The sequence below is a fragment of the Tubulanus polymorphus genome, chromosome 6 (assembly GCF_964204645.1).
Source record: "Tubulanus polymorphus chromosome 6, tnTubPoly1.2, whole genome shotgun sequence".
Lineage (NCBI taxonomy): Eukaryota > Metazoa > Nemertea > Palaeonemertea > Tubulaniformes > Tubulanidae > Tubulanus > Tubulanus polymorphus.
In genome coordinates this window covers 18,375,278-18,391,203 of record NC_134030.1, presented here as the reverse complement: position 1 = coordinate 18,391,203, position 15,926 = coordinate 18,375,278, and the positions used below count along the sequence as shown (strand labels likewise).

Below are 15,926 nucleotides of genomic sequence, written 5' to 3'. Positions count from 1 at the left end.
CGTAATATTCTTGTACCCGGTAATACATTAACACTGTTCAGTACAACTTCATCAGGTGCTGAAATATCAAATATACAATATATGCCGAAAGTCCGTACGAATCTAATAATTAATTACGACAAAACAAAATTCATTGTTTTCGCCAACTGCAAGTTGTACTGAATAAAATAATGCTGATGGTAACTTAATTGAAACAGTTGCCAGTTTCAGGTAATTTTCTTGGTATCATTCTTAGTTATAAAAATGGAAAATTTTCTTTTTGCCATAATAAAACGGTGTCTGCAAATCTTCTAGCGATGTATGTGGTATTAAAAAGGTCTATCAGGTTCTCTGAACCCCTCTCACAGTAGAGCTATGCTTCCCCGACAGGGATTTGAACCTGACAGCATCGTGAGGATCTGCTTTGATCTTCGCATAGAATCATACCGTGTTCAGGGTGGATTTATGTCTACTAGGTTGAGGGGTTTGTACCATTGCAAGGTAAACTGTTTAAACCCAAAGCCAATTTCAGGATGAATTCTCAAATTCGAAAAAGAAACTGTTACTTACAATGAACAATAATTGGATTAAATTGTCGAGGTTCTGGAAACGTAAGGTTCTTTTTTACAGCACATCGAAATGACGTTCCATTGTGCAGTGTGAAATCAGCTTTAAACTTGTACGTTGTGTCAAAACCTTTTAAACCCCCTTTGAGAGGTACTTTACGAGGTTGTGGATCAGGAATTGGCTCCCATTGTTCTGAACCTCTCCTCTTCTGTTGGTATATCACTGTAGGATCGGGCCTTCCACCCAAAGTTCTACAAATATATTCTACAACTTCTCCTTGGTTTCTAATATCAGGTTCTCCGGTGAAAGTATCTCGTGTTTGAATTTCAGCGGGAAAATCTGAAATAGAAAATATGATGTTGTTTGAGAAATGACTTTTCACTTTTCAATCATTAATATTTCACTAATCCATCACTCATTACAGCTAAATTTCTCAAGAGTAATTACTGCGCAGAAACGCGCCGAAACAAGTGCAGAAACGAAGCTTTGTTTTTGCGCCCGTTTCTGCGTGTTTCTTCGCGGTCATTTCTCGTTTCTGCGCCCCGCCAAAACGAACTTTGTTCCAAAAATGTGCGAAAACGAGCGCAGAAACGAAGCTGTTTTTGTGCCCGTGGCGACAAATCCAGATAATTTTCAATTCAGTCTTACCATAAAATTAGCGTACATTGACAGTATCTGTAACAAAACTATCGGCTTCCACAGAAGAAATTTACATATTTCATCACCCAGGATTAAACAACGGGCATAATTCAATCTCGTGATATTAGAATATGGATCAACAGGGATCCACATATCAAGTTTAATATCGCCAAACTCGAAAAGGTACAACACCGTGCCGCAAGGTTTGTCCTAAACAGATCGCAGAGCACCTCCAGTGTAACTGAGATGCTAGGACTCCTAAAATGGCCCACTCCGGAGAAATGTAGACGTGACGCACGCCATGTACAAAACCATACATGGCCAAGCAGCCATCAATTTCGGAATGTTAGTCAACCCCACAATACGTACTCGTACAGTAGACACGACACTCCCATCAAACAACTTCCAAAATTAGATTTTCGAACATTTGATTTTCGAACATTTATGGTAGAATATATCTGCCCCTTGTCAATGCAATAGTTTGCCAGAACACATTAGGGCTATAATCTTTTGACGTTTATAAATCATCGGTTCAAACATTTTTATTTTGAGAAAACTGATAACTTATAACTAATAGTGTCAATTTAATCTATTGTTGTAAAGCGCTTTTAAGAAATACATTATTATCATTTTTATTATTGACAGTACAGCTATTATGAAGACGTTTAGGATATATATGCACATATATATATATATATATATATATATATATATATATATATATATATATATATATATATATATATATATATATATATATATATATATATATATATATATATATATATATATATATATATATATATATATATATATATTTCGGGAACATAGTAGTAGGGTTCAGTTATCAGCGGTTAAAACAATATCAACAAGTAGTGCATGGAAGCTGGAGTTCATGGCCAGTATTGCAGTATCAGACAACCTGCATGGATATGTACATACATGAACATAAATATTAATTATATAAATAAACAAGTGTGGAAGTGACGTATGTGTCTACGTAGGTAAACCTAATATTGTGCGGCCATGGACTCCGTTGAGTGCAAAAAATATATTTTTAGAAAATTGTGACGTGTGCAGACACGTCATCGCCCATATATGGATGGGAGGAATGTTGTTACGTATGAATACGTCACAAGCCATGAATTCCAAGCCATTTGTGGAAGAGGACCTGCACACGTTACATGAGAGAAAGTGATATAAATAGGGATGTTTTTGTAAGCACGAGAGCTCCGGGGAATGATCTGTATACATCCAGGAAGAAAGACACTCTAAATATTTGGATGGATATATGAAAGCTGTGGGTACTGGAGTGTGTAATGGGTAGTGTAGTGTGATCTGTGTGCATTTGTGGCCAGCACACAGATCACATTGTTCAAATTGGGGTTTGGTCCAGGACTCGCGAGATTTTCAACAACACGGAAGTAACGTGTAATAAATGATGACTTGAATTGCATGACTACCTACCACCCCTCATTATTGTTGGAAAACTAAACGTTCGGCACTGACTAAAAATTAGTAATAACATTTTAGAAATGGCCAGAATTTTAACTTAGGTTCTATCTCATTTTTATTTTACAATTGCGATTGGTATTATTTTTTTTCAAACGGCCGTTAAGGCTTCATGTTCGTCTGCAATTCACTGCAAATAATTACGCAACTACGCACATTTCAGTGTTTTTTCAGCTGTACACTCAATCGGCACCGTTCGTGACTAGCTTCACTGCGGAATTATCATTAAATAACATCGCCATATCTCATCATCAACTTATATTGTGCTTTAAAACCCTAACAGCCGAAATAATTGAAATGCACACACGATTTCTATCGTTGAAAATTGAGAGAGTGGCCATGTTTGTGTTTGTTGCTTCGCGTAAATCCCGCGGGGTGGCGCATCCGCGCGGAGTGGGGCCGATACGTCTAGCAAGAGGAAATAAACGAAAGATAACTTTAGAATATGTTAAGTTATATCTGGGAGCCGTGTAAGGAAGTCAAGACCAATGACTGAGATCTGATCTAAGAGAGTGTCCTCGCACCATCATTGAGAGGAATTATTACCACGACGCTAGTTGGACAACCTAATCCGTATTCACAGCATTGGAAGATATACGGACCATAACATAGGTGGAGAATCCATACCACAACACAGCCAGCTGGCTAGCAATGGATCCTTCATAACGGTATAGCGAACTTAAAATCTGTCCAAATATCATATTATATGTATGAGTTAGGAAGAATAGATATACTATACTCTTGTGGTTTTCTGTCATCTTTATCCCATTATTTCTTTACATGTGATCCACAGGGAAGATAGGTATCACTAGGAATGTAACCACACCTATACTCACACCAGATTTCACTCTGATATTGTATGGAAATACTGTCACGAAAATATTATACAACTTACACGTAACGTCCATTTTAGTTTGATGAAGTATTTGATTTTGAAGTGGTTTCGGTAACTCTATCCCATTATACTTCCATAAACGACATTGAGTTAATGTTGAGTAAATCAGGTTTCTATAATCCATCTTATTCCTGTTGATAACTCCATCTTTCACCGGAGTATTTACGCCTGGTGGAATTGTGGAGAAATCTTTTATACCTTCTTGATATCCATCTGCGTACCATTTCACTTTGATTTTTGGATTACCAATCTTACTAGTGGCGTTGCAAGTACAAGCCAGTGATTTGAATTGAGCCACCTTACACGGGTTTTCATGTATCTTTATACCTATAACAAATTTAGATCAATCAGTTACAATTTACCAGAGTCCGTGAAACTGGAAACAGAGGAGATAAGATTACGGGCAGTTTTGTTTGTTCTTCAAAAGAACTCTAAACCTATGGGTCAATAGAGTGTACAGTCGAAATTGATTGGCATTTACAAAAGCTCGGATTTTGCAGATGTGATTCAATCAATGACATAAACGTCTTAGAAAGAACGGCCTATACTCACTGATCACATCTGATTGGTAGATTTGACTTTCTTTCGTTCCTTTCGAATTAGTGGCCACACATTTATACTGTTTTCCATTCTTGGGTACAATTTTCCACACTGGTTTAGACGAGGTAAGAGGTAATGGTGTCCAGCTCCCTCCTGTCCCAATGTTCACCTGTAGCTGGAAGTGTACACCAGTCGTTGTAGAGCTGCTCTGTTTACAAGTAATACTAACAGTTTTACCTTCCTGCGACAGTAACATGTTTGTACCCGGTAATACATTCACACTGTCCAGTACAACTCCATCAGGTGCTGAAATATCAAATACACAATATACGTAATATAATTAATACCAGTCTATAAAACCGGACTGCAGTTTAAAGGTAGTTCATCTTTTAAACTCACCAGTATTTCTCATATTTCGTACCGGTACAGCTTCTGAATTGAACAAGATTTCCAGCAGTAGAATTACACCGATTACCAACCAGATCCAGTTCTTCATCTTTAAGGCTTTAACGCGTTACCTTGGAATATAAGTTTGGATACTTGGTATCATTGGAATCGATTGGAATCAACCCCGCGCTCTCACACGTCTCATGTGTATATGTATTCATATAGAAACGGTATCATCGACTTTGAATTTGCGACGGATAAAAACTATGTACAAAGTTTAAAGATGATAACCCAAATAAACAAGATGATAAGACAAAAAAAAAATACTTTCAATTTCACTTTTTAAGTTGTTCGTTTATTTACAGTATATTCTAAATTATCATACTCACTTCAATTTGCTATTTAACTCTACTTGTCAGATCCCTCGTTTTTCTTCAAATCATGTATTTCTAGCTCCATCCTCTAATAGTTTAATGAAATGCCCTGGTTTGATATGACATAAGTTTTATCAACAGACCGCCTTCAACCGGTTTTACTATTCTTATCTTTTTTCATTCTGACTTTATCATCGTCACCAAATCAACATTAGTCACCTGATAGAACATGATCGGAGCGTCTCATGTAACGAAAAATGTGTCCCCATCGTTTTTTTCCCTTACATAGGTCTTCCTTCGATCATATCTAGCAGAAAACTAAATGGTTTAATCAAACAATACCAAACGTGAACATTCGTATTGTCTTTACTAGTTCCAAAATAAGGAACTACTTTTCCCAGTGTACACCTTCACCCTTGTTGGCCAATGTAATTTATAAATTCAAATGTTTGCGTGATTCAAAATAACACATACATTGGTAAAACAATGTAAAGGAACATGTAACTTCACCTTCATCGATATTGGAACATTTAACATCATGTGAAAATTGTGCGTTGAACTTTTCTTTAAAAACACAACTTTTCAATCATTGATTCTGTCAAAAATGTCTTTGAAATCACCATCAAAGAGGCATTACATATAAAATCCAAAAAACCAAGTAATGTATCAATAAACAACTTTCCACACGCGGTGTCTCATTTTTACTGAGCGTGTTTTGATTTGTATGTCTACTTTGTAAACTATAAAAACCCTGCGCGCAGGCTGAAACTTCTTGGGTATTTGGAAGTAGTCGTATAGTAACACCCTGCGCGCAGGGCTCTGGTGGATGCAGGCGAGCCCTGCCCAAACCGCAATTAATGAGCCAATTAATGAGCGTCTTACGCATAGACGAAAATACACTATTATTTAACTATCTGGATGATTATCAGATCTTTATTTACAAAGAAATTATTAACAAGTTATACAGTGGATGTACATTCAGAATATAAAATGTTTTAATATTAATTCTCATGATTCTTATCGATATATATCATAAAACTTTATTTAGCAATAGTAACAAATTTACAAAACAAACAAAAGTTTCTAAGACAGTTTTGACAAAACGATTTAAGGAATATTCGACAGACTTCTAGCTCCGCTAAAACTAAATATATCACAGAAAAACTCTCGATAAAACATGGATTATATACATTCCTTGAATTAAAAGGAAGGACAGATGAACCAGTGAAAACCTCCCCATCAAATAATAATGTGACAGAAATTCTAGTGTGTACGTGTTCATATAGAAACGTTATAATCGACTTTGAATTTTACAAAAGATAAAAAACATAAAGTTTAAAGATAATAACCAAATAAACAAGATGATAAGAAAAAAATACTTTCGATTTTACTTTTTCACTGAAGTTTATCTTCAGTATATTCTCCTTCCAGTTTAAAATGTTATACTTACTTTGATTTGTTATTTAACTTTCTTGATAGACCCATCGATTTTCTTCAAATCGGATATTTCTACCCCCATCATCTTTTAGTTTGGCCCAGGTATGATATGACGTAAGTTTTATAAATAGATCACCTTCATTCTTCATTAATAATGATAAACTTTATTGTCAAAGAAATATTTCTTGTATGACAAATTATCATGATACATGCAAATTATACAGATGGCTGAGAAAAAAACATTTAAATACTAGAAATAGTAAATAATTGAATAGCATATTATAAAACTTTATTTAGCAATAATAACAAATTTTACAAAAGTTTCTAAGAGAGTTTTTCATGACAAAACGATTAAAGGATTATTCTACAGATTTCAAAAACTCTGGATAAAATGTGGGTTATACATTTTTTCCTAAATAATTTGTCACCCTATTATATTTATTCTCAGTCAGTTGACAGTATAAATTGCTACTTCTTGGGGCTCCTCTTAAAGATCAGATTCAACATAACCAATCCCTGCCAACCAGTTCCAAAATTGTCCAAAATTGTCGCTTTACTTAACCGTAACTGAAAACTTCCCTATATTTTCTACAGTGCTTCGAATTGATTTTTTATTTTAACTATTTGGAGCTGCATCTACAAACAACTGTTCTTGGCTCCACATACATGCATGCACATACATACATACATGCATGCACATACATACATGCATGCATCCATACATACATACATACATACATACACACACACAAACACACACATACATATATATATATATATATATATATATATATATATATATATATATATATATATAGTTCAGTCTGTGTGGATCATTAAAACTCCTATGATGTCAGTTCTAAACCATTACCATAACAAGCTGAACTAGTTGAAATATATATATATATATATATATATATATATATATATATATATATATATATATATATATATATATATATATATATATATATATATATATATATATATATATATATATATACATACATATATATATATATACATACATATATATATATATATATATATATATATATATATACGGAGCCGTGTTTCAAATCCTGTCTCGATCGGCGGATCAAGCTGGTGTCATCTTACGGTCGTTCCACCCTCGTTTGTAACGACCTGCATGTTTTCTTTTTCAATTCAAGTTAATCAAAATTTATTTGTATAGAAAAGTATGACAAAATCTAAAAGGTCTATCAAACCCAGAAAGCCCCCGTCGGTGCAGAACGATTTTGGCGGTATAGAAAATATATCAAGGGTTCACTGTGTATACAGATTATACTAACATATTTGACATTATGACTATACTTAATTTTTAAGATGGATAATTATACATTTACGGATCGCATTTTTTTACGATCAATCCACAAGAACGTTAAAACAAAATGTTCAATAAAAGTTTCTTTCAATTTAAACTCCGTTTCAAATTTTATGTATGAACTGTTTCTTTCTTTAAACTTGCCGCCTTCCCGGCTTCTATATTCATATAAGGAGTTGTATCTGTGTCCTTTCCGGCTTCCATATCCATATAAGAAGTTGTATCTTTACCCTTCCCGGCTGTCATATCCATATAAGGAGTTGTGTCTCTGCCCTTCTCGGCTCTCATGGCTTTATGAGTTTGCGTGTTATGTTGTAATCTAGTTTCAGCATTCCTCAGAAGTTTTCTTTTTGAAAAATTATCGGAATTTCTGCAATCATCCGGATCTTCGTAGATGTACAACTCGTCATTTCTTGATTCAAGCTGAAGAGGTCGAGTTGAAGTGTTCACATGACCTTCACCGGTTTCAAGCTGTTGCGGTTGTGTTGAAGTATCCACATGACCTTCAACGGACGAACGATGTCTGTATCTGAAATGTTTAATGTAGCAGTATAGGAATTATTGTGAAGGATGCAAATTTGTTATGATTATTATAATAATCATAACAAATTTGCATCCTTAACAATACTTCACAATCCAGCTAGAAATTAGGAATGTTAGTTTAGCCAAAATTTTGAAACTGTCAGAATAAGATGTTCATTAACATAATCACTGGGGTATGGAGAACCACACAGTGTATGTATGACGAGTTTTCCGGTCGACTAACCTGCGAATGATGACAATGACGCAAATGATGACAACAGCGATGATAACGATCAAAATGATTCCAGTCGCTCCGCAGGCGAAGTAGAGAATGGTCCGATCAATTGTGGGCTGGTCAGTTGTGTTTCGGTCTTTAATGGTCCGGTGATAGGGGTCTGATTTAGTCTGAAAGTTGTAAGAATAATGAAATAGAATTTTTGAATGACGTTTTATTCGAAAAGAAATCAATAATCAAACTTATAATTCGATTAAACTAATTCGTGTACACTTGACGAAATCCTACAATTTGGATTTTAAATGATAGAATTTATTATTCGAAAACCACAACGTTTCGGCTATTTTTGCCATATTAAAGTTAATTATCAAATACCAATACAAGAATACAGTACATAGCAAAACCGTCCAACTGACATTTTTGATGTGTTGAATATGACAGGGCCGTAGGGCTACGAATTTTTGGCCGATCAAGATTATTTCTGAAGGCAGATTTCGGATGGCCGCTGTACATTACACAGATGACAACTTCGTCACAAGGGTCCAGCGACATAGTCGACGATGTCGCACGATTTTTTCAGCCGGTTTCGTATGTCAATACAATGTAGACTGACACGTTAAGTTAACTTGTTAGGTATTGTTTAAAAGTGACAAGCCTTCAATTAGAGTTCGGTAATTAGAGAGGGCATAAAACATTCTATAAAGGCCAGACGACTATTGTATGAATTGAATTAGTGAATTGTCTAGGAAGTAAATATTCACACAATGAGATTTAGATTAGATTTGCGCACATGCATAGAGGACATTCGAAACTCGTAGCGAAAAAAATCTTGTTGGTCCAAACCAACCAGAAAATCTTGATTTTGGAATAAAATGACGGATTCTTAAATTGTATTTTTTTCTCTAATTAAGGTGTCTATCTGATCTCATGGCCGCTAGACCATTTTACTCCTTTTGCTACGGACCTGAATATATTTCAAAGTATGGGCGCGATATTTGAAATATAAAAATACAACAGTCTATAATTATTATAATTTTTTCAGGTGCAGTGACCTGTACAGCCTCTAGGCTTTCACTGCCTCCTTCATTTAACTGTTATTTCTCTTCACTATTGTCGTTATTATATCTTGTACTTTAAGTTAAATGAAAAATAAACTATTATTATAGTGTTAGTTGTGTTTGTTACAGGTTTCGACTGTTGCCATCATCAGGTGGAATTACCAGAAATACATGTAACAAAACTCGCAGGATGAAAAACAGAATCTATGTGTCAGAATTAAAGATCAAAAGACCAATAATAATCAATATATTATCATATCAATTATGAATCCAGTTCTACAATCTGAATCCAGTTCCACAGTTCTGAGTGGTTTATTTTACTCTAGTTCAAGAGTTACGTGGTTTTAATTTGACCAGGGAAGTTAGTTTCATTTCCCTGATTTGACTAAGGCTTGAGAGGCAGATTCTCACCTTCGGTAGATCAGTAGTTGAATGATCTGAAACGAGAAAGAACCAACCGAATTAGAAAAATCATGCTTCGATCTCCACCTAAAGCCTGGTTTTCACGAACGCTTCCACGCCCCGATCAGGAAAAAGCAACTTAGCTTGAAATTGAATGTGCCCTTTTGTTTAAAATCATTTGCCTCGCCTTATCAAAACGTGACCTTTTCTACTTTTCGGATCGATATAGCGACGACTGAATGTGCCCTGCTATTAAATGTATTAAATGTAATAATATTTCTAAAATAATCTACCCAGATATGATATTCTAATAGACAAATATTTCTAGATAATAGAGAAAATAACAATAAAGCCTAATAAATGATGGACAAATATTACAAGGCTCTTCCGTTTTAGTTAACTGATATTTGATCCCTCGTAAACATCACAACCTGAAAAGTCACTTTATTCGAAAGTAAATATGAGATGAATGATAAGCTGTTATCACTGTAAAGTTGTTGATTTAAAGACTGAGGAAGTTTGAGTAGTTGAGGTATCACTTCACTGAATTGATTAAATTCGCCGACGAATTAATACGTCCGATAAGAGCGGGCACACGTAGCGATCCAACCGAAATTCGGTCAGCGACTGGCACTTAATGGAAGGGAGTTAACGAGTCACGTGATATCAACAACGCATCCTATTTGTTGATAAAAATGGATCGCTCGGCGGAATTCACCGAGTGCGGGCAGACGAGCGAATTTGCAGGCGATACGATCACCGGCGTAAATAATCGGGCGAAAATATCAAACATGTTTGATACGAGCGACACCAGACATTAGACATTTTATCAGTACACTTTCAAAAGCTGATCGTCCACACTTCACATGTGTTCAGTGCTTCTCCTGAGACATTCTTAATTGAAAATGAACTACAAACACCAGACATTAGACATTTTATCAACACACTTTCATAAACTGATCGTCCACACTTCACATGTGTTCAGTGCTTCATCTGAGACATTTTTAATTGAAAATGAACTACAAACACCAGATATTAGACATTTTATCAGCACACTTTCATAAACTGTTCGTCCACACTTCACATGTGTTCAGTGCTTCATCTAAGACATTTTTAATTGAAAATGAACTACAAACACAAGACACGTTAACTATACAGATAAATTATAGTTTTGTCTCGCTTTTTGATGAATCTAATGGTTAAGAAACCATTACTTACCGGTTTCATGAACTACAATTATATCAAACTGACAAGGTTTCGGATATGTAGAGTTTTCCTTTACTAGACATCTAAATGACGTTCCATTGTGTAGTTTGAAATCTGCTGTGAAGTTTAAATCAGCGTAAGCGCGTATTTTCTCTTTGACATATCTGTGAGGTTCTATACCTCCAAGAAGCGGGCCCCATGATTCAGAATTTCGTTTCTTCTGTTGATATATCAATGTTGTGTTAGGTTCTGACTTTCCAACCGCTATGCTACAACTATAGTTTATCTCTTGTCCATGGGTTATCTTGCCGGTTCGATGTGTATGAGTTGTGATATACCGATCGCCTGAAAAGAACGGATGTGTCGAAATGTCACATACAAGTGCAACGCAAACAATGCAAAAAAAATCATTCATGATAATTTGAGTAACTTACTTTCATCTCTCCTCATTCGAGAAAATTCTGTACTGTGTATATTTCCCAGTTGTAGTAAAACTACGACGCAGATTAGTACGAAACAGTTCTTCAACATCATTCTCAGGATTCTGATCTAAAACTCCCAGTAAAACTAGGCACGTTACCAAACTAGTTCCTTACCAATGGACAAAATGATCATATCTAAATCAATCGAAGCCCGTATCTCGCTGTGTTGATTTTTATTTATACGGAAATAGATTTAAATAGTTATCGGTAAATAAACTGCACCTTATTTGATTAGTTGGGACAAAAGAAAATCGCTTTTTACTCCAGGGGACGCAGGAAGTGTCCTTATTTCACAATAGTGAAAAGTTAATTCCCTAGATGTCTTGCAATATGGTATTTTTGCTCAATGATTATTTCAATATCTAGCTTTAACTATGGATCCCTGTGCGATATATGTTTATATCGACCGTACATTAATTACATTGAGAAAAGATGTACGTAATTGAAATAAATCCTAAAACTGTTGGATTTCAAATTCAATATGGCGGAATCGGCCTTTTTTGGTTTTGTGTTAAAATTGGAATTGCCTCAAATAAGTCCGCCATTTTTTATTCAATCGTGGTGTATTAATACTGGACATACACAGCCGATTCGAAATCAAACCGTTCCACTCTATAGACTGAGCAAGAAGTACCGAACTGCAAACAACCAAAGCTTGTGATTTACAATCGCTCATTATTCTTTCTATTGGAGTCGTCAATCTAAGTGTAAGAGTGTAAAAGCTGCAGCAACATCGAGACTCTACTCCAGGAAATCCTTCAGAAAATCCTATTAAACTTAGTGTTATATTATGTTATTATTTCAATGTAAATAAAGATTATTTTCATTATCATAAAATCAGCATTCTACCGGAAGTAAAAGAAAAAGTTGATCGAATGACTACTTTACTAGCAAACCTTACAACCCGTGTAGAATCCGTCGAAGCCGATCTGAAAGCGATCAAAAATTCCGTTGCGCACATGAGAAAGCTTTACGAGTAACGCTCTATCAAAAATACATATGCATTTTTGGTTATATCGATAAGTGAAGACTACAGCCCGAAACAGCTGTAAACATTCGCGAAATGCTGCCGATTAAACCGTTTTTTTCAACTGGACCGGCAATTTCGTCGTGGGAGAGGCGATGGGAGCGAATTTCCAACGTCGAGAAAGTAACCGACCAGCCGGCTGACGAAGAAGCGGTAGCCACTCAAGCGAAGAAAAAGATAATAATTTGTGAATACATCACATTTGAAAATGACTTTTACACAATATTTTATTTTGATGGCATTTGCTCTTAAAGCCACTAACGACGTAACAGTTAGACTAGCGAGGTCTGACTATCGCCTCGCCAAACGTGCGTACGTACCTAAGCCTGCGCACTAGAAATAATCATTTTGAAATGAACCGTGCCTTCCGTAAACAAAAAAAAACTATTAACAAATGGGAAAACGTCCTGGTTTCATTGCTACTGAATTGAGTTACGATGTCATGACGTATAATCACGTGTACAAATCAGAATAAAAACGGTCGAGTATTGTCGGTTGCGGAGAACGGATGTTCGTTTGTTTTTGTTTCAATCTGAAGCTCGCTCTGGCATCACAACTATATTAGTTGAATTCTTCTTTTTCTAAAGTTAAGCACAAATAGTTTTTTTAAGTTATTGAAAGATCTTCACACAGCATCGAGTTGCTTAACTAATTCTTATAATCACGAGACGAGGAAAGCCCGTCCCACCTTTGCACAAATCTAACATCCATATCGGTTCTCACCACTACCCGCCACCGTAAGGCCTCGAATGTGTTGCTGATACACACGCCATCTATCTGATTAGGCTATCAGCACTATTTGCAATGACTTGCAATATAATACAGTCATACACCGACGCCTGTTTACTATATATAAAAGAAACAACACAATGTGTACCTCACATTCTCAATATGAATTACTCGTTTTTATTTCTACTGTGAATGATATAATTGTTACATTGCTACACCCTCGTGAACTGGCTGCGTCACCCAGCCTCTAACGGTCTTACGGACCTAAATACAACTTTTTCTACTGTGGATATTTAAACTACATACTAATGTGTACATATTGCTACACCCTCGTGGAACTGGCTGTGTTGCCCAGCCTCTAACGGTCCAGCGGACCCAAACACCTTAACATGTCTTCTTTTTCCTACCCCCGGGTAGAAGCCGTTGTTTCAACGTGAAAATGGCCAACATAGACGGTGTGTCCAGCCACCCACATCGGTAGCAGAATAGCAATATCGGTTCTATTTACAACCAACCATACGGTTAACTGGTCCCTGCTACGGCACGGAATTACTTGAGGAATACCAGTAGATCGCTAACTCGAACGATCCCGTGTGGGTAACAGAACTTGCCGTGAACATCACGGTCCACACAATTTATACACAGAATCACCCCCTCATACACTGAAGGAGTGAAAAACCTGATAAATACACAGAAGAACGATCACGCAATTAGCAAATCACGATATATACACACAACACACCACCGGATGTGTACTACACGACGTCAAGTGACTCAATAATTTTCTAGCCAATCAGCGCGTAACAGTGATAATTAGCCTGTGAAACAACAAACTCTCCGATTGGTGCCCTGCGGGAGCACCCAGAGAGTATAAATAGTTAGCTATTCACTAACTACGACACACGCGGAACTCTGCTCACAGTATCACGCACTCACATTCCAGTCTTACTCCCCTCATGGGTAGGAGGAAAAACAACCAGTGGAAAAACCACTCAACTGGGTCACGCATCAGCCGAGGTAAACCCTCCGCTACAACTGCCTCCCAGCACAACAGATTTGTGGTCAACCTATCAGACCACGTGGTTAGCAAAACCACCATTAATGCATTAAGCAAGGGTCTGAAATTCGTACCCAATAATGCACCGACACAGAAGGACGAACTTCTCACGGCCGCCGAAGCTTTCTTCCGCCGCCTTAGGTTGAAATATATATTTTAAACCGTGAGAAAAACTCACTGCACCCCTTCAAAGGGAAAAGCCAATTCAATCCGCTTACATCAGGCGATCGCCGGCTCGAACGTTATATTGAACTAACGCGTACAGAGCTCAAAAAACTCAATCTCACACAAAAATTCAAATCCAATTTATCGAGAAACGAGATGAAAGCGATCAACGAACTAAATCGGAATAAAGATCTCATTGTAAAACCCTGTGACAAAGGGGGAGCCATAGCTATCATGAGCAAAGACTCTTACAAAAAAGAAGCTCTGAGACAGCTAAATGACACCAACAGCTACCGGTCAATCGCTCCACCCGACACTACTTTAGTCACAAGTGAAATAAAAAGAATCATAGACGATATGAGAAACAACCAAGAAATAGACCATGTTACGTGGCTATATCTAACACCGGGATCTGATATCAAAATCCCCGAGTTCTACCTTCTACCGAAAATTCACAAGGTCAACAACCCGGGGAGACCGATCCTAAGCGGCAACAATGGCCCCACGGAAAAGATATCCAAATATCTGGACTATTTTCTGAGACCAATCGCGAGTCGAGTATCAACATACATCCAAGATACCAATGACTTTCTCAACAAAATCAATTCCCTCCCTCCCCTCCGGAAAGATGCGATATTGGTGACAATGGATGTCAAAAGTCTATACACCAACATCCCTCACGGAGAAGCCATCAGTAGCATCCTAAGAAGTCTAGATGACTTCCCGCTACAATACGCAGTTCGCCGTCCAGACAAAAGACGCTTCGTTCAATTCCTGAATCTAATACTGAAGAGAAATGAATTCTCTTTCGGGAAAAACGAACACCGCCTTCAAATAGAGGGTTGCGCCATGGGTTCAACAGTCAGCCCGGGTCTAGCGATCATATTCATGCATTATCTCGAGACTAAATGTCTCCGCTCGGCACCGAACAATACTATACCCATGTTATATTGGAGATATATAGATGATATATTCTCAATCTGGACCCACGGTGAAGATAAACTACTCGAATTTTTCGAACATATGAACCAATCACACCGTACCATCCAATACGAACTGACACAATCAAGGGAGAAGGTACCCTTCCTAGACGTTGAAGTCTACAAAGGGAAAGATTTTGAGAACTCAGGTAAACTCTCAACAAGGGTGTACACAAAACCCACGGACGCACACTCGCTCCTACACAAAGAATCGTGTCACCGCCTCACTGCAGCAACAACATTGCATACGCACAGGCTCTCAGATTTAAGAAAATCTGCTCGGACGAAAGCGAATACCGCTCACAATGTAAAAAACTACAGGGTTACCTCCGGGCCCGAGGCTATAGTGCTCGCGAAATCCGCGCTCAAATCTACAAAGCGGACCAAC

General features: G+C 36.9%; 2 protein-coding genes across 3 annotated transcripts in view; both read right to left on the bottom strand.

Moving 5' to 3' along the window:
- Positions 1–4,727, bottom strand: part of LOC141906641 (uncharacterized) — a 63,429-nt gene extending 58,702 nt beyond the window's left edge. For both annotated transcript variants that reach the window (XM_074795915.1, XM_074795914.1), the window contains exons 1-4: positions 4,532–4,727; positions 4,145–4,438; positions 3,593–3,919; positions 550–885 (exon numbers count right to left, since the gene is read on the bottom strand). In XM_074795915.1, coding sequence (XP_074652016.1) covers positions 550–885; positions 3,593–3,919; positions 4,145–4,438; positions 4,532–4,628 — 1,054 coding nt within the window. In that variant the 5' untranslated portion in view covers positions 4,629–4,727. The remainder of the gene's footprint in view (positions 1–549; positions 886–3,592; positions 3,920–4,144; positions 4,439–4,531) is intronic.
- Positions 4,728–7,393: 2,666 nt separating this feature from the next.
- On the bottom strand, positions 7,394–11,687 carry LOC141906644 (uncharacterized). The gene is made up of 5 exons (XM_074795920.1): positions 11,533–11,687; positions 11,111–11,443; positions 9,902–9,927; positions 8,442–8,602; positions 7,394–8,204 (listed from the first exon to the last, which is right to left on the bottom strand). The coding sequence occupies exons 1-5, from the start codon at positions 11,630–11,632 to the stop codon at positions 7,787–7,789; spliced, it is 1,038 nt and encodes a 345-aa protein (XP_074652021.1). The 5' UTR covers positions 11,633–11,687; the 3' UTR covers positions 7,394–7,786.
- Positions 11,688–15,926: the final 4,239 nt, after the last annotated feature.

Bases quoted from the DNA above. Each gene is read 5' to 3' on its own strand.
- LOC141906644 (XM_074795920.1), bottom strand. From the start codon at position 11,632: ATGATGTTGAAGAACTGTTTCGTACTAATCTGCGTCGTAGTTTTACTA. The intron at 11,444-11,532 runs GTAAGTTACTCA...CGTTCTTTTCAG, and splicing joins TCGAATGAGGAGAGATGAAA to GCGATCGGTATATCACAACT. The intron at 9,928-11,110 runs GTAAGTAATGGT...TTCTCGTTTCAG, and splicing joins AATTGTAGTTCATGAAACCG to ATCATTCAACTACTGATCTA.